The sequence below is a fragment of the Fundulus heteroclitus genome, chromosome 15 (genome assembly GCF_011125445.2).
Source record: "Fundulus heteroclitus isolate FHET01 chromosome 15, MU-UCD_Fhet_4.1, whole genome shotgun sequence".
NCBI lineage: Eukaryota > Metazoa > Chordata > Actinopteri > Cyprinodontiformes > Fundulidae > Fundulus > Fundulus heteroclitus.
Genome location: NC_046375.1, coordinates 19,286,360 through 19,307,917, shown reverse-complemented (window position 1 = coordinate 19,307,917; position 21,558 = coordinate 19,286,360). Strand labels below are relative to the sequence as shown.

General features: G+C 42.1%; 1 protein-coding gene across 1 annotated transcript in view; it reads right to left on the bottom strand.

The window, feature by feature from the left end:
• LOC105929095 (kelch-like protein 29) overlaps positions 1-21,558 on the bottom strand; it is a 202,255-nt gene that overhangs the window by 113,750 nt on the left and 66,947 nt on the right. Inside the window, exons 4-7 of the mRNA XM_036147621.1 lie at positions 19,323-19,461; positions 11,955-12,151; positions 8,558-8,670; positions 1,734-1,880 (exon numbers count right to left, since the gene is read on the bottom strand). Of these exons, the coding sequence (XP_036003514.1) occupies positions 1,734-1,880; positions 8,558-8,670; positions 11,955-12,151; positions 19,323-19,461 (596 nt within the window). The remainder of the gene's footprint in view (positions 1-1,733; positions 1,881-8,557; positions 8,671-11,954; positions 12,152-19,322; positions 19,462-21,558) is intronic.

Sequence of the window (21,558 nt, the reverse complement as noted above, 5' to 3'; positions counted from 1 at the left end):
AGTCAATCAGTAGGTGGGGTCAAAACACTTGCATGCGTGAGTCTCTCTTTCTCTTTTTGTAATGAGTAACTAAACCAAACATTGAAAATGTATTGGAGTAAAAGTATGCAATTAAGTTCAGAAATATAGTTAAGTAAAAGTAAAAGTTATCAAAAAATGTTATACTCGAGAAAAGTATAAAGTACTCCAAAATATACTTAAGTACAGTAGTGAAGTATTTTTTACTTCATTACTATACAACACTGTTTTTAGGGCACTAGTGGCTCATTTTCCACAGAGTGGGCTGACAGGAAAGGGGGCGGCAAAGGAGTTGAACCTGGGTCGGCGGCGTCGAGGACTAAGGCCTCCGTAAATGGGTTGGAGTAAAGGGGCCTGAAAGCAAATATCTTCTAAGATTTTGTTTTAATTCATGTATCACATTTCTTCCTCTTCATAATTACAGATATTTAGTTTGTGGTTTTCGACGCGACAATGTGTAAAAGCTCAAGAGGTGCGAGATTCCTTTAATAAGAGCTATTTTTATACCGCCACTTAACACTTTCCGATTAATTTATCATCCCTGCAGAACGGCACATCGCAGGATAAAATGCCAAAGGCTTAACCCAAAAGGTGAGAAACTCAGTGATTGCCGAGGTCTGCGCGGCCAATGATTCAGCTGCTATGAGCCTGCACCGCCGCTCACTGCTTGATGAGAAGACATTACTTTTGGGGAATGATTCTCGCAGCGATGGGCCGGGGCAATTCCTCTGATATAACCCGAACTACATTTTAAAACAGCAATAAAATACTTTAAAATCATCACCAATGAAATTCATAGAGCCATAAACGCCTCACAACCTTAGATGTTTCTTTTCCCAGCAGGGTGGCGGTGTCGTCAGAGCAGGAGTCCATTTACCTTCTGGTACATGCAGTTGCAGCCGAGGCTCTCAGCTTCACTCATCGATTGCGTGGCGGTTCAAATCTGACCCACTGTACCTTGCTGCCAATACCCATCTGAGGGATATAACCTTTGATTATGATTAGCAGCCTCGAGGAATAGGTTGCAGCTGTTTGCCTGACAGGGACTACGGCCATCTAGGTTTATCTGTCATCAAAATAAATGAAGAGTAACTAAGAATAAATCATATTTTGAGGGCACAGCTCTCCCACGAATACAAATAAACGGCTGCGTTTGGCTACATCTCAAGAACAGAGTTGGAGATCACTGCCAGGAGAGAACAAGGAGTCACCCGTCTGGTACTGCAAAAACGGAACTAGAAATAAGTAAAATATTCCTTAAAATGAATATATTTGTCCTTGATTTGAGCAGGTAAATAAGATGATTTGCCAATGGAATAAGATGTTTGCACTTAAAATAGGAACAATTCATCTTCATCATATTATTTCAAGTGCAGGATGTCTAAATATCTTATTTTAGGGGTCAAAATACTCATTCCATTGGCAGATAATAATATTTACCTGCTCAAATCAGGGATAAATACACTAACTTTAAGAACATTTTACTTATTTTTAGATCCGTTTTTGCAGTGGATCGCTCAAAGAAGACAGGTCTGCATCAGAACTGTTCTAATGCAATTCATATTTACAGGGTCTGAGCCGTCGGTGATCAGCAGGTAGCATCTTGACGCTTTTGTATTATGTTACAGATACAGCATGTGCTTGATGTAAAAAATAACAGTTAAAAAAAAAATCCAACAAAGAGAGGAGGAACAAAAGCTTTTGCTATTTATTACCTGCACTCTTGAACCGGGGTCTTGTTTGATCCACTTGATGACTGTCTCATAGACCAGCTCCTCCGCCTTTGTGTTCAGGCTGTCGTTGGAAAGGTAGGCCACCAGGTCCTCCTTGGACACACTTAAAATCTCCTCCTGGCCTGCCACCTGAAAATGGTCAATAGTCAAAGATTTGTCAACATGTCCGTCACGTTTAAGGACTTTGAAATCCGATTTTAGAACGACAAAATCCTGCTCACACGTACACACCCTGCATCTCGAAATTACAGCGGACAGTTTTGTCGTAAGACGTGGAGGGTTTGTTTGGTGAGATGTTCAAACATGCATCTTCCTGAAGAGCGAAGGGCAAATGTTGAAAGGAAATACATCAGATTTGATTGTTTCCCATGACGCTTTGTGAAGTAACTCCACATTTACCTCCAACCTATACACTGCCTCTCCAAGGTGTTCAAAACGTTGATGCTTGGCATGTTACGCTGTCAAACAGCAATGTATTTCGTATTATGATTTTATGAGAAAATCTAACAGAAAGCAGGGCAATTATGAGCAGGGAGGAAAGAATATGTGGTTTATAATTTTCTTTTAACAAATCCAAAACTAAAAACTCTGGCGGGTACTTGTATTCAGTCCCCATTTACTATGATATGTATTATTATTTTTCTTGGAGTAGATAATACAAGATTTATCTTCCTTCTGCTCCTGTTTGTTCATGTATAAATCAATGCAAGTAAATATGTAATTGTAAAAAAAAGGGTAATAAATGGATGAACAAAATAATAACATAAATAAGAAATGAGAAAAATATTCCTATGAAAATATTAAAGCAGGTTTGCCAAAAATATATAATTTCATCTTTGAGCACCTCACAGATCAGTCCACAGCCTCTAATTCTAAAGGAGCTACAGAAGTCTACAGTCTACACTCCACAAATCTAACCTTTATGGAAGAATGACAAGAGAAATGCACATTAATGATCGAAAGCCTTAGAAGGTTCTGTTTGAAGTTTGCAACGGGCCATGTGGGGGATACAGAAAATGTGAAATAAGGAGCTGTAGTCAGGTGAGAGCAAACCTGAACTTTTTGGCCTACAGGCAACAGGGAAGCTGGTCAGATTTGAGTGGATGATGGATGGAGCTAAATACAGAGCAATCCTAAAAAACCTGCTAAAAGCTGCAAAGAGACCTGAGAATGGGGCTCCGGAAGACCAGCCAGCTGGACAACACTAATGACTACACAGACAGAGCCACAGCATCATGATTCAGATCAAAACCAACTCACGTGTTGAGACCTGCGCATACCCTGCAAGAAACGCTAAGTTTCTTCTCTGTGACCAAAAATAACATCATTCCTCTCCCACAAGACTTGCTTTGGGGTTCTTGCAGTTTGTGCTTTACACCCCGTCTGCGCAGAGCTGTATCTCCTGTTGTGTCCGACAATGGACGTCTGATTGATCTGAAATTCCTAGTGAGCCTGGCAATTCAAAGAACCGTTGTCACTCCCTCCTCTCCGCTGGCCTGGACAACCCAGAAGCTCTGTAATAGAGTTTCACTGCAAGTATGAAAAGTTGTGGCCAACAAAAACTCGTTTTTTTTTTTTTTTTTTTGTTCTTGCTAACCCAAGTAAACACCTTTCTCAGTTTTTGCAGCGTATACGGAGGCTTTTTACGACCTCGTGTGCAAGACTGGTTAGGAGGACAACTGGAAAACTTCTCTATCTGTTGACTCAGGAGGGCTGAATACTCCATTTACCAGCATTTATTTTTCTCTCACATCATGATGCCCTTCTGTGTTTTGGACAATCACCTAAAATATGAACAGATCCATCAAAGTATATGGTTTAAATACATTGAAAAGATGATGGGGTGAGAATACATTTGGCCAGGTGCTGTGTGTGAAGCATCATTTAGAAAAGTAAAAGCTGTATTGTTTAATAACGGCACAAATAATAATCAGCACTGAATTAATATCATGGCCATTATACCTTATTTAACATTTTCAGTACTCTTATTTTCTTTCATGAAAAATGAGTTTTTGATATGCTGTTTTTATCTAGTGCATTATATGACGTCCCTGATAGTTTGTTCTAAGCAGAACGACGCTCGGAGACAACGAGAATACCAAAAAGATACCGATGGGCAAATGCTGACCCAAGAACTGGGGCGCTTTTAAACAAATAATGATTTTCGGATACTACATTTTTATTCCATGATGTGGAAGATAAAAATGTGTCATTCATACTTGTAAAGAAGAAGAAGAAGAAAAAAAAAACAGAGGCAAAGACAGTGCACAGATGCAGTCAATACGTAGCGATTTCACATACAGCAGATCTCTTTATAACCAGTGGCAGGCACATCGACTTACTGCTGTCTCTCCTGGCTGGAAGCCTCACACCAGAGCTAATATATAATGTATAACTTTTTTCATGTTTGAAGAAAGACAGGCTGGCCGTTTCCCCCCTGTGTCCAGCTTTTATATTAGGCTAAGCTAACTGTCTCCAGGTTGGTAGCCTTATATTTAATTGACAGACAGGGGTATTGACCCTCACCTACAGTAACTCGGTGCAGAACAGGGAGGGGGAAAAAAAAAAAGTTATGAAGTGAGGCCTCTTTTAAGAGCACAAATGTGGTAAGTCAGCTTTATCGGCTGAAACTATTTTCAAGGAATAAAACTAAAACTAGTTTTTAGCGTCACTCTAAAACCTGGCTCTTGCTCGAGTTTCACCTTTGCTAGAGAAGACATCTGCCGACATATGTGACCGGCCACAGCAAAAGCAGGAACAAGTCTCCTCGGGACCGTTTTGACTTACCGGTAGTTACAGATTCAGAAAGAGTGGACTCTAAGCTTGCCGACGAGGTCCAACTTGTGGAAATCAAATTGAAAAAGATATGACCATTTCAAAGTTGGCACTCTGCAAAGAAGATTAGGGAGAAAACAGGCCTCAAAGTTTCTTTAAAATCAGCCCCAGCCAGGAGGGTGTTAACATTTTTTATTTGAATTACTGTGTCTACGTGAGCTTCAGTCTTGCCTAGTCCTCTTATCATAAGCAGCTTTGGGCTTGATTTTCTCTAAAGTCGCTTGCAACTCTCGTGAGTCGCAGATAGAGGTTTGTTGGTCTTGTTATTTAATGTGAAGTCGCTTATTTCCGAGAGAGCTCCTTTTCCTGGATAAGGCACAGCGCAACAAGAGCTATTAGCCAGCTAAAATATATGTCAGCGAGTAGGAAAAGTCCCGGTGTGTATACTAAATGCATGCATTTGTGCCGATTTGGAGCGGCCTATATGTTACAGTGTGGACAGTTTCTCGTTGGGTTTCTTTTGGGCTTGCATAGAGCAAGTGGCTTGATGATCCTGTTTGTATGTGTCTGAGGAAGGCTGCAAGTGTCTGATTGCAGCGGGATGATTGACTTCACAGCTTTAAAAAAAGGAGTCCAACTCTGACTCCCCAGATTCATATTTGGGCTCGAACATATAGGATTGGATGTCATTTGAAGAGATTTCTGACATTTTGCACACAGAATTGACTGACTTTGTGACATTAACGCTTATGAAAAATGGGGGACTGATAAACAGGCATGATAGGAAGGTGTGCTTATATGCTCTCCTTGGTGGATTTGGTACATCACTTGCGGGCTTCTGGTTCAGTTAGTAAAGGCCTCGCCCGTGGATTGCTCATAGTCTGCCATCGCAAACATTTTGGGGGGAGTCAGTTATGTGTTAATTATGAATGCACCAATGTGTTATACTAAGAGCACGGCACGTTACATGGCAGTGGCTGTAGGGTAAGTTTAAGCTTCAACTATGTAACTATAACACATGGATAGGTGTTGGTCAAATCCATTCCATTGCATCTCTGGCTGTTGGTGAAGTTCCACCTCTATGTCACATCTTTTGCAGCCTATGCCTGGATTGTCCTGTATTTAGCGCCAATCATCTTCCCATTAACTAATTAACTCTTTTATGAAAGCTGGATGTCTCGCGTGTCCAACTATTAGCTTATGTCGGATGATGAATTGACCAGTTCTAACAATTATGAGTTACTTTGTGCTAGTCTTATCAGATAAAATTACTAAAAACACGCTGAATGTTTGAGGTTATATGACTAAATGTGAAATAACACAACAAATACTTTTGCTATGAATAATTTTGCACGGTGCTCTAAATTTCAATAAATACTTTAGGAAGAAGGCATTTACACTGTGTGGTCCAATCATCTATTTAAAATTTATTTATTTAGAATCCAGGTTTATTGCCCCTGTTCCAAAGGTACCGAGGCCTCCGTCCTCCACACGGGTAACCCAGGTTCAATTCCAGCCTTAGGTCCTTTGCCTCATGTCTTCCCCCCCTCTCTCAAACACTCTTTCCTGTCAGCTTACTTTGTAACAATGAGCCACCAGTGTAACAAAAACCCAGAAAAAACATTAAATTATTAAAAATAAAATCATTTAGAACCTTGTAAATGGCTGGCTGTTCATTTTGGCACGAAACAAAGGTTAAGATTATATGTATTTTACTCTTGCCAAGATAAGGTCAGAGAAGCAGCATGCAATCAAACGCTGGAGTGCATTTTCAGATGCCACGCTCTGATGCGTATAGAAAATGAGGGCATCTCTAGGTAGTTAAGTGTGATTTGCTTATCATTTAAGCTACAAAAAATAAGAAGTCTTTGAAGCTTTCTGTTTGTTAGTAGGTATCTCTGTATTTTTACAGTAATTTATCTAGAAGCTGCTCTTCCATAAGCAGCACAGAACAAGCTTGGCACACACGGTCTGGTCAGACGTATACGTACGCTCATTTCCGGCATGAATGCCATGATAATCTGGGGCTTTTAATAACACATTTAAACTCTTTTTGTTTCAGAGTGGAATGATTATGCAGCCCACAATTTAAAGGGGACATATCACACTTTTTAATGCCTTCTTTTACACATTTAAATCATTTATTTGTGGTCTCTATAAAGTGGAACTGCAAAACTTTGGTCTGAATTCCTCATTATTGTTGCCCCACAGCCCCTCTTTCATCCCTGTTCAGAGGTGCATTTGAGAGCAGCTCATTTTGGTGCTGTCGCTTTAAATCTAAAAGAGGCACTTCACATGCCGCCCAGCTCCAGGTCGCAGAGCGCTCCACTCCATCTTATTCATTTTTTGTAGCATGCTGGAGGCGAGTGTATTGAATTGTGTGGGCTAATACAGCTTTGGCATCCTTGAGCTTGGACTACAAAATCGCAACAAAAAAACAAAAACAAATTAAAAATGGTGGATTCGGCAAATTGCTTAGCCGGAGGTCCACGGCCAGCTAACCAATTTGGTTGCAGCTCCGCAGCTAATGCTGTGACGTTATTGTTCAAAAAAACATAATAGGGAACAGAGAAAACTGAACGGCTTGAAAAATATGTCCTAAACAGAATATAAAGATATCTATGCAGTACCTGGAGAGACAAAATCAAATTTTCTGCACTCCTAGAGAGACTCAAGAATATATTTAAGGGCTAAAATAGTAGATATTGCATGATATGTCATCTTTAAATGATTAAAAAAAGGCATTTGGTACATAAGTTAGAGTATACTGCTGGATTTCTTTAATAAACAGAAGTTCAAAATGATGTGCATATCCCAACTAATAATTGGTTACGTGGTCTTTAGAGAGTTGCACCCTGACAACATATATTTCTGTCCATCAATAAGCTTCTGTTATATTTCAGTGAGGATATTTGACCACTTTACAGACTTAGAGCTCATTTAAACAAGCAGGGTCCAGCTTTTAAGCATAGTCACATTTTATGCAGAAGTGTGGGGGCTATTCTAGAAGGTTAACTCTAACCAGCATTTCCCATTCCAAAAACCCAGTGTTACTGTGTATTTGGGATCGCTGTCCTGTTGGAACACACTTATGGACCTAAACTGTCACCCTTAGAGGAAAATATATTGGTTTAAATGATCATGAACAACAGACCAGGAACCACAAAGACTCAAGCTCATACTGAACATGTTCCAGAGGAGACACCTTGCAGCTGCCAATGTGGACCGGCCTAATGCTTTCTGGAAACGTTTAATGGTCAAAAGGAAAGGAAAGACAGTGTGCTATTTGACAACAATGACAAGATGGATGAAGTGAGGCTGTTAGACTGGAGGACAAAGTACCAACTGTGAAGCATGGTAGGGGTATAATCATGCTGAGGCCTTGCCATTGGAACAGCAAAGTTACAAAAAGCGGATGAATGGTACAAACTGGAGGGCTACCTTCAAATTAACTAGAAACACCACAGATTAAAAGCTGCATTGTTGAAACTTGGAAAAAGAATCGGGAATTCCAACAGAACAGCGATTCCAAACACAGCAAAATGGGTATTCAACAGATTAAGAGAATCAAACATGTACTCTCAGGAATTGTCCGTTTGTATATTGGCTTAAACTGGGTCAATGCAATAGGAATCAGTCAATTGAAATAATTCTGACATATTTAAATGAGAAAAATAAGTTCATATTAGTTTTTGAAATCCGAGGTCTATACAGAGGATGCAGAATGTATGCAAATATTTGACACTAAAAATGCAAGACTAATTTTTGTGACTACAGAGCCAAGCCATTACATATTTTTATTTAGTTTTTCTCATTATTTGGCCTGTGGATTGGTCGTGGAGACATGTGCAGGAAAGTTCGACATGTATATCCTGTTCATATTCAAATAAAATATGTAATGCCATAAAACAAAGGTGAATTATATGCAAGAGCAGACAAAAACATGATCAGGTTAGATTTAGTGATAATTATTTGCTTCCATTTCCTGACACATGTAGAGCAGATAATAGAGATGACCCATCTCAACTCACCTCAGGGAAGTTCTGAAGAGCAAACGCTTTGGCCATGTTGTGGAGCTCAGTGCAGCTCATGGCTTCAGCCATGGCTAGCACACCCAGACAGTTCGCAGAAGTCAACTGTTTCTCTGGAGTCGATGAAGAGGGTCGGGAAGGCAAGGAGAGAGGGACAAAGGAGGGAGAGGGCAAAGAAACAAAAGACACAGGCTGATTGATTAAGACAGGGGGAACAAAGCACGTTTCAGACATTCATAACAAGACGCAGGAAGCTACAAAACCAGACAAAGCAGCTCCAGGTAGCACACGCTCAGATCCTGCTGGGCTTTGTACCTGCCTGAGACTAAGGGAGAACAAGTATAATAACTCAAAACAGCTTCAGGGACAAACAACTAGGGGAATCGATCGCTCACAGCCCAGGCATGAGGTGGAGGATATCAGGGAAAAGGACGTGGGATTATCTGGGCCACTTTAAAGAAGTCCTGTCAGACCTCAGGACCTACCGTGTGCAAATGCATGCACCCGCGTATGACGCTACCCTGACGGCCAGGCTAGCAGGAACAAGGCTTTAGCCACGTTCTGTGATCTTACGTACCACTGGAGCATTTAAGGCAATGTCAACGAATGCCATTAGCGCCTTTTACTAGAGCCATGCCTGTCAGAAGGCGTGCGCACACACCAAGGCAGGCAAAGGTTGAGAAAAAATATTTTGCTGGCCGCTGAAAGAGAGCTGATTAAATAATGACCATCAAAGGAAAGCAACAGCAGGATGTTTATCACTGAAGACGGAGTCTGACGGTCTGTCTTGAACAAATATCAGCCAATAAAGGTCAGCAAATCTTTGGTAAATCTCAAATGAACAAAAGCCAAAGCAAACAAGCAAATAAAAGCAGGCCTGACGCCTGATCTGAGCTGAGGTTGGGCCTAGGAAAAGCCTATCTGAGAATATTTTTTTCCATAAGGTGTCAGCAGAGTTTTTTTATCACAGCTGCTCACATCTCCAGAACATTATCTTGAACTTTGCGTTTCTTTGATCTGAACAGGATCACAGCTCAGTTTGTAAAAATTTGTTTACATTTTCAAAAATGTTCCCTGTTGCACCTGATACACCGAAGCAACTTAATGTTTTCACATTTATTCATGTTACAACCATGAATCTCATTGTATTACATTGGGTTTTTGCACGACGGACTAACACGAAACAGTACATAATTGTGAAGGAGAAGGGAATAAATAATTATTTTTTTCTTAAAGTTAAAAAATGTTCATATGTGTTTGTATTTTGCTGCTCTTGACTCAGGACTTCTAACATCTTTAGTAGCAATCAGCTGCAACTTTTTGTGCTGTCTGTCTACCAGCTTTTCAGATATGGCCTATTTTTCTCCAAACTACCTCAAGCTCAGTCAGATTGGTTGGAGAGCTATAAAGATCGATGTTCCAAGTCTTACACATACTGTTCAATGTATTTTTTTTAAAAAAAAGCTTTCTAAAATGTTCAAAGCTTGGGATGTTGGTTTAATAAGCCGATCCTTGCTTACATTGGACCCCACTAACATACACAGAAGGTTGGTGGTTGTCACATGAAAAAGTGTGAAAAAGGTCCAAGTTTATGAACATCTTTGCAAGGCACAGAGATGCAGATTCCATTGTTGATCTTACAAACTAACAAAAATAATAAATCTGACTTCAGATAGTGCAAGAGACACAAAAAGCTCACACTGAAGTGCTTTCATTTCCTTGAATCTGAGGATGGATAAATAAAGGTCAAAGCGGTATTGTGGAAATAGGTTGAGGAAATGTTTGCCATTTATCCTAGGTGTATTTGTTACAAACTTCAATAATTCTTGACGCAGTATCAATTCCTCTTGGCTCAAGGACACGCGCTTGCGCCTGTATTTCTCTTGTTCTTATGTGCTGAAATGTCATGAATCTTGTCGGGGAAGAATGGATTGACGTCTCGCCGGCGATGAAGGTTACAAATGTGTTCTTCGTCTTTTTTTTTTTTTCCCTCCCCCAAATCGAGAAAAACAAATCAATATCATGTGCTTCCAGTTCTCCTTTACATTTTTCTCTGCCGCTGACCTTTTTGCCAACATGCCCTTCCCTTGTGTTACAGATACCTCAAAACAATCTCTTAAATGGAATGCAAAAGTTGACATTTGGAGCTTTTTGGTTGCCTGACCCACCGACATCTGCAACATGCCATTTGCCTTTCCCGTGACCCCTCAGGACTGCCGAAACCACTCCCCTTGGATGCTCCACTTTCTGCACCTTTTGCGGGTATAAATCTGTTTAGCTATTTTTCTCTTTTTTTTTTTTTTTGTCCCCCAACTCCATCGTTGTCCAGGCCGGAAGAGTTGACATTTAAGTGACAATTGTTCCCTGACCTTTTTAGAAATCTGTTCTCGTGGTCCGTCCCGTCCACTGGGACGAGATCAGAGGCACCGTGCCCAGTTGAGAGAGTTAGCAAGTTGAATTCTAACAGGGCTATGAGCTGTGGAAACATGACAAAAAGGAGCAGGATGTTTAAGTCCAGGAGGAAATGTAACTTCTGGCCCACGCGCTCTGTGAGGTTGTGCATACTAGAAAAGCTTGTCGGTATATACAGTGTCTTGCAAAAAGAAACATATAACCTTTTTTTTTTTCTCTTGCAACATTTTGTCACCTTACAATCTAACAGATAACAAATTAGACTAGGAAGGATAGATGGCTTCCATTAATTAAAGTTATTTATTTACAATTAAAAACCTGTTAAGTGCAGCATGCATCTGTGTCAAGTCCCAGGAGTCAATCCTTTGTAGACCCACCTTTTGCTGAAATTATAGTAAATAAGTCTTTGGGGTAGGGCTATCCCAACATGTATAGTGATATTTATATTTGTTCTTTATTGCTAGATAGCTGAAGCTAAGTCGCACTTGATGGAGAGCATCTGCAGGGTTTTTCCCCCAGCATATTGCTTTGCTCGCCCTAACCCTACCCCTGACTTTCACTAAAAGTTTATTTCTGACCTGTCTGCTGTGCTCCTTGTATCTCGGGATGCTTTTTAACTCCCCGATGCTCTGAAAGCCTGCGCAGAACACCAGGATTCACGCCGAGATTAAATCACAGACTGAAGGATTGACGGCAATTGGCTGCACAGGATTTATTTAGGGGGTATTGGATTCAAATATGGCTTAGAACAAATCCACAACACACTTGTCAGATTTTTTTTTTTTTTTTTCGAGAAAAACAAAGAAAATGTATTTATCATTTAACTTCCCCTTCACATATATGCGCTCATTCTTGTTGGTCTCTTTACAAAGTCCCAATAAAATACATGACATTTTCTGGTTGCAACGTAACAAGATGCATTAAAGTTCAAGAGTATGACTGCTTATAGTATTACATGCTACAAGTATTTTCCCAAAAGTCTTACCTAGGAAGGAGACACAGACTTTACAGAAGGTGTTGAACTGAAACTTGTTGGCCGCCTCCAGCAGCGTCTTGGCGTTGGCCGAGTCGATCACCAGCGATCCCGTGTAGACGAACTCGAGCAGCAGCTCCAGCACATCGGCGCCGATGTTGCTCATGGTGAGCTCCAGCATCTCTCCGCTCTTCGTCTCCCCTGACGACCTGATCAACCAATCACGGTGGAGAAAGGCACATTTTAAGGCGGGGCTCTTAGGAAAAGCAATAAGGGCCAAAGCAAAAAAAAAAAAGGAAAAGAAAAAGAAAAAAGGAAGACGGGGATACAAAGACATGTATGCAACACACAACACATAGCTAAACGAGAGTTGGGAGGAAAATAAGAGAATAGTTACACAACAATATAACAACAGAAAGAGAAAGAGGGACAAAAACAGAACTGTGGATGGTTTCTACTTTTCTATGGGGAAGGGAGGGGGGGGGCTTATTTACAACTAGAGCGCTGCATCTGAAACAAAACGTCTCCTCTGAACAAAGATTAGGCAAAAACAAAACAAGACGTTATTGCTTTTTGAAGGACAGCATGCCTGTTATGATTGGTTTCATGTATGCGCGGTTTAAATGCAGAGCAAGCATACATGACAGGCTAACAAAGAAAACAGAGACCTGAACATGTGAGAGTGTAAGCAATGCTGGCCAAAGCCTGTTGCACCCGCCGTTCCCGAGTCTACTTTGCCGTGTTGGATATCAACGGCGCACTCCTGCTGGAATGACGTAAGAGGTGCCAGGGAGTGCTTGGATGCACAAATTGAATAGAATACGATATCCCTTTCGTAATGCGGAGCCCAATATGTGCAGAGGAGGGGGGGACGCTTTCAGAATTGGGCCACGTTGTGACTTTACCCCGGATCAAATGGCCGAGATTAGTTCTCATGCAGGATCCCCTTGGGGAGGTATGAGAGCATTAAATAACACCTTACCACCCATGTTTAATGTCCCATGTGAAACAATAATCCACTCAAGGGCAAAATAAATGGAATCAAAGCGCCGCAGACTGCATGCCCCCTCCACCATGTCTCGCTCCCTGCGGATACGGACATCAACAATATAAAAAGTAGCCTGCATTAAGATGGATGGAGGCTGTTTGCTCCTGCCAGTCATGCCGGCGCGATGATAATGTCTTGTCTGTCTCTGGGAGCGTGCGCATTCACAGGTGTCTGTTTCCCCTCTTATTTTGAAGGAATAAATTAGAAGCAGTGACAGCATTTAGTGAGAAAAAGACAGGGGAGGGGGGGGTGGTTGGAGGAAAAAAAAAAAAGAAACAACATGACACAGACGGAATGGCTGGAGTGAAGGCTAGAGATGAGAAGCAGAGGAGGGTTGATGCGGTTGATGACAGGGAAGCAAAAAGGAAAGGGAGGCAGGGCGAGACGGTCCTTCCACAGGGAGCCAGCAGCCATCCTTCTGAGGGAAAGTTTAGGTGTGTTCCATGACTGTACCTTGGTCTTTTAAATAAGAGATATCCCCGCCCACCCCGGAAAAAAAAACAAAAAACAAAAAAAAAACACGCCATCACACCTCAACAGAGCCATTGTCCCCGCTGCAATAATCATCAGCAGCCTGTGGTGTATGAACTGAGGCATTAGTCGTCATTTATGAGGTGCACTCAGGGAGTGAGAATGGAGGTCATCCAAAATAAAATGAAAGACAACCGCGCTTGTCTCTGGATGGACATTGGCTGAAAAAACCAAAGTTGTTACAGTTTTTCCTCCTGCAAAGCAAAAAGCCACACAAGCGTTATTGCCCCTTTTTCCTCCCAAAAGCCCTGCAGTGGGGACAGGTAGCAAGACAGGAAAAAAAAAAAAAAAAAAAGGGAATGGGGGGAGTGTTTGTCAGGGTTAAAGTGATGGAGGGGAGGTGGGAAGAAGAAGAAAAAGGTAGGAAGGGGAGAGGGGAGCTAAAAATAAAAGAGAAGAGCATGCTCATCATCTTGGTCAATTAGTGCAATGGGAACCAGCTCAAGTGGCAGTTTGTTTTGTCTAAGCACTTATGTTATGGAAATGACTTTTCCGGAGCTCTCCAAAAGAGGTGGGTATTTATGCTGCGGTTTGATTGCAGACTCGAATTTAAATATTGAAAGAGGGAGGCGGCGAGGACAGGAGAGATAGAGGAGGGACAGATAGGGCGAGCGGGGAGGGGAGATTGGCACACTCAGGCAGAGAAATCCGTTCGTGAGAAACGCACCACTTATTCAAGAGGAATCTTTTTCTTTTCTTTCTTTCTTTTTTTTTTTTTTTTGGTAGAAAAACCTGCAAGACTGTCAACATTACAAACACACCCACGCGCCCCTTATTCATCTCTGAGCCTAAAAAAAGCCGGTTCGCAGGGAATGCATCTAGCCGGTTTTAACAAGACCATTTTTCAGAGGGGAGAACGTGCGCTACCGAGATATGCTAACGTAGAGGATGCAAAGCGGAGACCGGCTCCACTAAAAATGGCTCGCATTAAAATGATGTCACAACATAAATCAGATAGGAATCGCAATAATTAATATAGCAAGAGGTTTTAGCAGTGCTGGGGTTTGTTTGCGTATTTTTTCGTTCCTTTATTACTGTGACCGCAGCGCTGGATCTACAGCCAGTTCTTAAACAGGTGCAGAAACAAGCCCAGTGTGTCAGACACTCCACAGGACAAAGAGGACAGGGTGACAGGTGGAGAGTTAAAAACTGGATTGACAGAGATGCCAAAAACTTTTACTTGAAGTAAAAAGTCATCTTTCAGGACCGATTATTAGGAAGTGTTACGATAGGATGGCAAAAATGAAAAATCCCTTTTGGAAATGATCTAAACTGAATGTCATTGAAGAGCATCTCCATTTGATTAGCTTTCTTACGCCTTTCTATTATTGTTTGCCGCTGAGAAAAGCCTCAGTTGTTCAGGTTTGAGGATACCTGCCAGGGATGTTTCATTATCTATCGGTGGCTGGTGAAATCACATTTGTTATTAGAATAAACATGTCATGGTTATTTTAGATGCTCCGTCGTCTGCACAGTAACATGTCCACCACTGAAGCTGTTGTCTAACAAAGCCGTAGTCACCGAGGAAAACGCTGACCTAAATCCCTGCAATAGATTTGTTAAACTACATGTAACATTAAAGCCCTAGCAGAAGTTTATGGGACTTCCAATTTATCAGTCCTAAATTATTTTCTTTGTATTGATCTAAGCTCAAATGAAAAAGTATTTGACAACTTTAAGGCTTTTTTTGCAGCCTTTTGAAGTGTGACCTGCCTGCTGGTTGGTTTGGCGCATAAGAGTGTTTAAGTTGGGCTCCGTGGGGGCCTTCTCCGTGACGGGCGACCGGCACGTGGAACCAGATGTGGACCAGATATGTGGTCATGATAATGTTCTCCCTATTTTTCACTTTGTCTTGTATTGTCTGGTCTCAATGAACGTTGTGTTTTTTACTCTTTGGTTTTTGCATTTCAAACTTTTCACAATATGCTTTGTTTTATGTAAGCTAAGCAATTACGTTACATAAGGTTTCGCATTGTATAGCGTATGGGGCTTGTTGATACTGAAACAGTTTTATTTATTCACATTAGTTCCAGTAAATTGAAAAATTTTCAGTGTTACATTTTTTGAACTGACATGTCTCTTTGTGATGCCAGACGGAGCATGTTTTAGTATTTTTAGAAGTAAAAGTCTGTTCTTTTACTTTACTGGGACAAAAGGTGTGCCATTCTAAATGGAGTCCCCAGATTTGAACCTAAACAACACTAAAATCCACAAAAACCTTTCTTATACCCAATCGGCACTTGCTTGGTAAATGCAATATACTCTGTGCTTTGCTAGAGTCACCGAAAAAGTTAATATACAATTAGGTTTGGTAATTTAGGAAACTGGTCCCTTTAAATCCTTAAATATTAGCTGGAACAGTGCAGCAAAACAGAGCTGTGGCACTACCGAACTGCGTCTTCTCCCCCCAGGCTGAAATGTGCAGCAGAGGGCTAAACAAAGCACATAGGATGGCGGTCTTCACACAGGGCTGACACCATAATGGGCATTAAAACAGCTCCCTGCACATCTCATGGTCATAACACTGTCTGACTCACAAGCATACAAAACTCATGGGCCGACAGAGTCGGAAAAATGGTCGGCGGGAGCAAACGGCGGAAAAAGCACGTGTCGAGACTGCTCAAAGATCCTGGAGCTTTTTACATTACTGTGGGGTGACGATGCAGCAGCCATAAATTAAACGCCTGCGAGCACACTTATTGGAAAATCCCAAGGGGTAAAAATGGAATTACCAGCGATGATCTGTCTCCGTGTTTCATGTATCGGCCCTTTTTACGGATAAGGTAATAGGTTCTTAGGTAGGGCGAGGGCGCTGGAGTCTGTACGTTTGGGAGTGGCGTTCCTGGAGGTATCCGTGGGGTGGGCTATGGGGTTGAGTGCAAACTTTAGGGAACACCACAGCGCTTCAGAGTGCTCTGTGGGGTTGCCCGTTGCAATTTAAGCAACTCAAATTTCTTACATTTCACAGTGGCGCCCGCAGCCCAGACTTTAGTATCTCATGTAAGTCGCTGGGTTGTTGTGCGTGTGGGTAGGCCACAAAAATAAAAGTAACGTGTTCTTCTTTATTTTGCAGCATAACACCTCTTCTGCTCTGACTAATACAACCCACCTAAATTTCACATAAGTAGCATATCTTCTTCCATCCAAATACAGAGAGAGAGAGAGAGAGAGAGAGAGGCATGCATGCTGCCTATAACACACCTCCTGTTGATTACTATGAACACATACTTCCAATCCTAAGCAGATACTGTACACTCTCATAACGCCGTGGTGTTTTATGAGCTGACGGGGCTCTGAGCAGTAATAAATGCCTTCTGAATGAGCTGGGTGAGGAGGAGGAGGGGTGGAGTGCAGAGTAGAGTATATAGGAAGATGAAAGCCCCTCTCTTCCTATTTCTGTTGTTTGACCTCATAAAGATGTGGACAGTGGCGAGCCACGTGGAGCGCTGCATAATTCCAGCAGGGCTCAAAAAGCCACCCGGACAGATCACGGTGGGGTGGGGTGGGGTGGGGGGGGGATCATAACTCAGAGATAGACAAGCCTTTGGCCGTCTATGCTCCTCTCTAACTGAGAGTACTGAAATTAGCCCACAGTTATAGCTAAAAAAAGCTGTTTTTCTACTATTCAATGTAACATTTGGAGGTATTTTTGTGCTACCTTCCCATCCTTCCCGTTTGCTTTATTTTAGGCACTGCCAATATTTGCATAATGCTTCATATGCATTGGGAGAGAGGATCAGGCAATTTTCAGCTTGATTGGCCCTTACCAGCTACTGAACAATCGTTACAGAGCTATATGGCTCAATGTAAAATGACACTATAATTTCTACAACCGCTTGAGGCGTCTGCAGCTCATTTGCAATGCAAGAGATAGAGCGAGAGCAGGACTTTCAGTAGATAACAGGAAGTCTGCACTGAGCGCGCCAAAGTTGCTCCCGTTTTCTCTTTTTTGAGCTTTTCACCTTTTCTCCCAGGGAGCATGCTGGACTTAGAAATGTTAGCAGTCTATTGGGAATCTCAAAGTTAAAGTGACGATCAACGTTCTCTAGAACACAAGTGTGAAGTCTGTGTTTTTTTTTAGCAAATAATCGCATTAACCACACTGAGCAATGCAAAGAAGTTGCTTAAACTCTCAATTTCAAATCATTCTGGTTGTTTTAAAATGAAAGTAAACCTATATTTTACATCAACACAGCAGGGAAATAAAAACCTTTTGAACACGTTTCCCGTCTTTTGTGTTGTAAAGTTTCAAATCGCCTTAGTTTCCTAATATTTAACTAACTGATGACTCTCCTGAAGTGTCCGATGAAACAAGGGGAGCCAGACAATGAGAGGCGCAGCAGCCATGAAGATGAGCACGATACAATTCAGTCTGCTCCTTCGGGAACTTCTGCTGTTTCGAGGCCCCGTCTTTGCACATAAATGACCCGGCTTCCTCCCAGATAAGAGCCGCGGTCGAGACAACCTGATGGACAGGTTCACGCGCGCGGGGGCCTCAATTTTTATCAAAAATCACTTCAAGCGTCTGAGGAAACCGGGCGCGCTGGAGTCAAGGTCAAAGGAAGAAGACTCGCCATCTGTGTTTTATTCATGGCGTGAGCAGCTGTCATTGAGATGAGCGGTCCTTATAAGGACGTGGCTCTGCAGCTTTTTCCCCACCTCGGCTCTGGCTCTCTCACCCTCCACCCCACTCCTGCCCAGCCCTGCTCAGGAGGAACAAGTGTATCTGTGGAGAGCCGAGAGGCCGCCGCAGCTGATAAGCAGCACCGTGTCCTCCGATGAGCTCGACGTGAGACTGGGAGGCAAAAGCGGCAGACTTCCCTACGGCAATCCTCCTATCTCTGGAACGTGCATCTTTTGGTTTTCCTTTGTCCTCGCCAAGCACTTCCTTCCTAGCGCAATCATACTAAATAAACACAAAAGTGGCAAAACAAGTTTTGGGTCCAATCAAGCCAAAAGCACCTGCAGGGGTTTGATTTAAAGATGACGAGATAATGGGGTTTATGGTATTGCCTTGCTGGAAAACATGCAGAATACTAAAATAAAGACACATAGTCCTACTCATGTACGTGACTAACACGCAGGTACTGAAATCCACAAAACACTCAGTGAAGACAAAAGGATGTGGAGAACAAAGGACCAAATACTTTGGGATCACTTGAATTTAAATAATATGAATACATCTGTGAAAGGTGGGGAGAACCGGTGAAAGCCGCGATTCTGCTTTGTTCTTTGCTAATACGTCTGGAATTTCGTTCTCAAACTCACTAGCCCTGTTGCATTAGCATATGAGAAGGCTGGTAATCAAGGAAAAACGCAGAGAATCAGCAACAAACGAAATACTGAAGCTCTGGTGATAGGATATAAAAAAAAATAAAAATCCCACTGCCAAATTACCACCTAATGTGTGCAATGGAAGATTCTTTTGTTTTGGCTCTTCGGTGAGTTAAAAAAAAAAAATCTGAAAAAACAAAAAAACAAAAAAACAAAACATCCCCAGTCATGGAACATTTTCACTGCTCATTAAAATGGAAATGTGGTTAACATCGCCCTACATGGGGAAGAAAGGTAATGACGAATGTTGACCTTTTTCTCCGGGTTGGGATACATTCATTTGAGTGGGTGGAGGAAGGAATGGCTGCTGGCCCTGTGCTAGGAACCAAAGTCTTCACACACCTGCAAGAGAGAGAGGGGAAGGGAAAAAAAGCGACACAAATGCGCCCTATGAAAAGAACAGGCTGGATCAACAGCTGGTGGGAGAGCGGAGGGTGGGGAGGTGGGGAAGTGAGGGGGGGGCAAACCTTTTCACCAGGTCCTTGAAATACAAGCTGCAGGAAGCTAGAACATTTTGGTGGACTTCAAACTCTTTGCCTTCAACAATAATTTTCAGGTCTGTAAACTCTTTCGTTCTGCGCTGCTGGTTCAACTCCTTCAACATCTCTGTAGACGAAGAAAAAGAAACAAACAGTGCCACAGTGAGGTTTAGAATTTCCACTCTTTTCGTACATACATGCATACACAAAGATAAGTGCATGGACAGCATGGCAGGAAAAACAAAGGTGCAGAACTGCGGAGCACGATCGTGTGACCAGCTTTGGCTTAGTCGCATAGAGGAAAAGTGAGGTGTGCAGATTGGGTAGAGGTTCTGCAAATATGAACAGAGAGAGGGAAGCATAGAAATGTGCATGTTAAAAATAAAATGGGCAACGCATAGATATCACTGTTTAGGGTAAGAGAAATTACTCAGGCCAAGCTAGTGTTTGGCAGAACAACGGACAAAATGAAACGCTACAGTGTCTCACAAAACTATCTGCACTGCTTATACTTTATCACATTTTGTCCCGGTACAACCCCAAACCCCATAGATTTTCTTGTGATTGGATGTCACAGATAACCCCGTAGCACACAACTGTGAAGTAAAAGGTGTTTTTTAAGAGGCTTCGTACCATGCCATCTATTCGCTGACACCCTTAAAATAAATCCGCTGCAACTAATTGCCTTCAGACGCCACCTAAACAGTGATCAGAGTCCAAGGTCGAAGGTAAAGTTGGAGTGAAGCTTAAACCGGGGTCCGGTATAAAACTACATCACAGCTTTTCTCTGAGCCTGTTTAATGGAAGGGGTATAACACAACTACAAACCTACCAACGCCTGGCCGTGGAGCTGAATTGATGGTCAAGGAGAGTATTAATGAGAAAAGCAGCCAAGAGGGTCAGGGCAACCCTGGAGGAGCTGCAGAAATGCACAGCTCAGGTGGGAGAATGTCTCGGCAGGACAGGGGTCAGCCTTTATTTTACAAATATTGCCACGAATGAATAGGTGGGCAAGAAGAAAGCCATTTTTCAAAGACATGAGAAGTCCTTTCTGCAGCTAGCCACAAACCATGTGGTAATGGTTATATGCAAAATGCTACATAGGAAAACTAACGCTGCACATCACCCTGAAGTAAACAATCCCCAGGGTTACAAAAAAATATGGTTGTAGCTTCATGGTGTTGAAACGCTTCTCTTGAGTTGGTGGGAGGATGGACGGAGCTAAATACAGGGCAATCCCAGAGGGCAACCTGTTGGCAGCTGCACACACGGCTTGAAATCACACGGCCGGAGCTAAAACGGAATCGTATAACGGCCTAGTCAAAGTCCTGACCTTCATCCAACAGACAGTCTGTGACAAGATTTGAAAACAGATACTCACCATCCTGCCTGACGTATTGAGGTATTTTTCAAAGAAGAATGTGGAGAAAAAGTCTTTAAATTAGAAGTACAAAGTTGGCATAGAGAGACCCTAAAGGACCTGCAGCTGTAATTGCAGTGAGAGGATGATCTCTCAAGTCTCCACTCTGACGGGATGAATACAAATGCATGCTACACTTCCCTGATATCTACTGGTAAAACAAAATTAGAGTCAATACATCGTTTTCCTTCCACTTCATAACTATGCGCCTCTTTGTGTAGGCCCTTTTATATAAAATCCCTCCAAAAATACATTGTAGTTTGAGATTGCAGCGTGACAAAATATGAAGTAGCTCAAGGAGTTGGAATACTTTTGCAAGGCACGATACAGCAGTATTTGAAAAGACATTTGTTGTTTTTTTTTTTCTAATCAGGGCCATTGACAAACGTATCCACGGCGGCGACAACAGCAAAGACTCTTGGTCTCTAATACCAGGATTAGAAAGAACCTAAAACACCTGAGGACTGAAAACAGAGCGACTGTCAATGCATTATTCAGAATGAAATCAAAATCTTTGGCCTCTCACTTAAGCTGTGCTCAGCACAGAGCTGACCTTCACATGTTATCCGCTAATCCCACCATCCTCTCCTCACACGCTTTCAAAGAAAAAGAAGAAGAAGAAGAAGAAGAAGAAAAACATCCATGCACATACACACTTTTCCTCCTCCGGACATAAAAAAAATAAATAAATAAATAAAGTGGGGAAGAAAAACAAGGACAGCACATTCTGAGAGAACATGCTCAGAGCCAGAAGCAATGTGCCGCTGAAGGCCACAGCACACAGTAAAAAAACGTGGCGAAGCA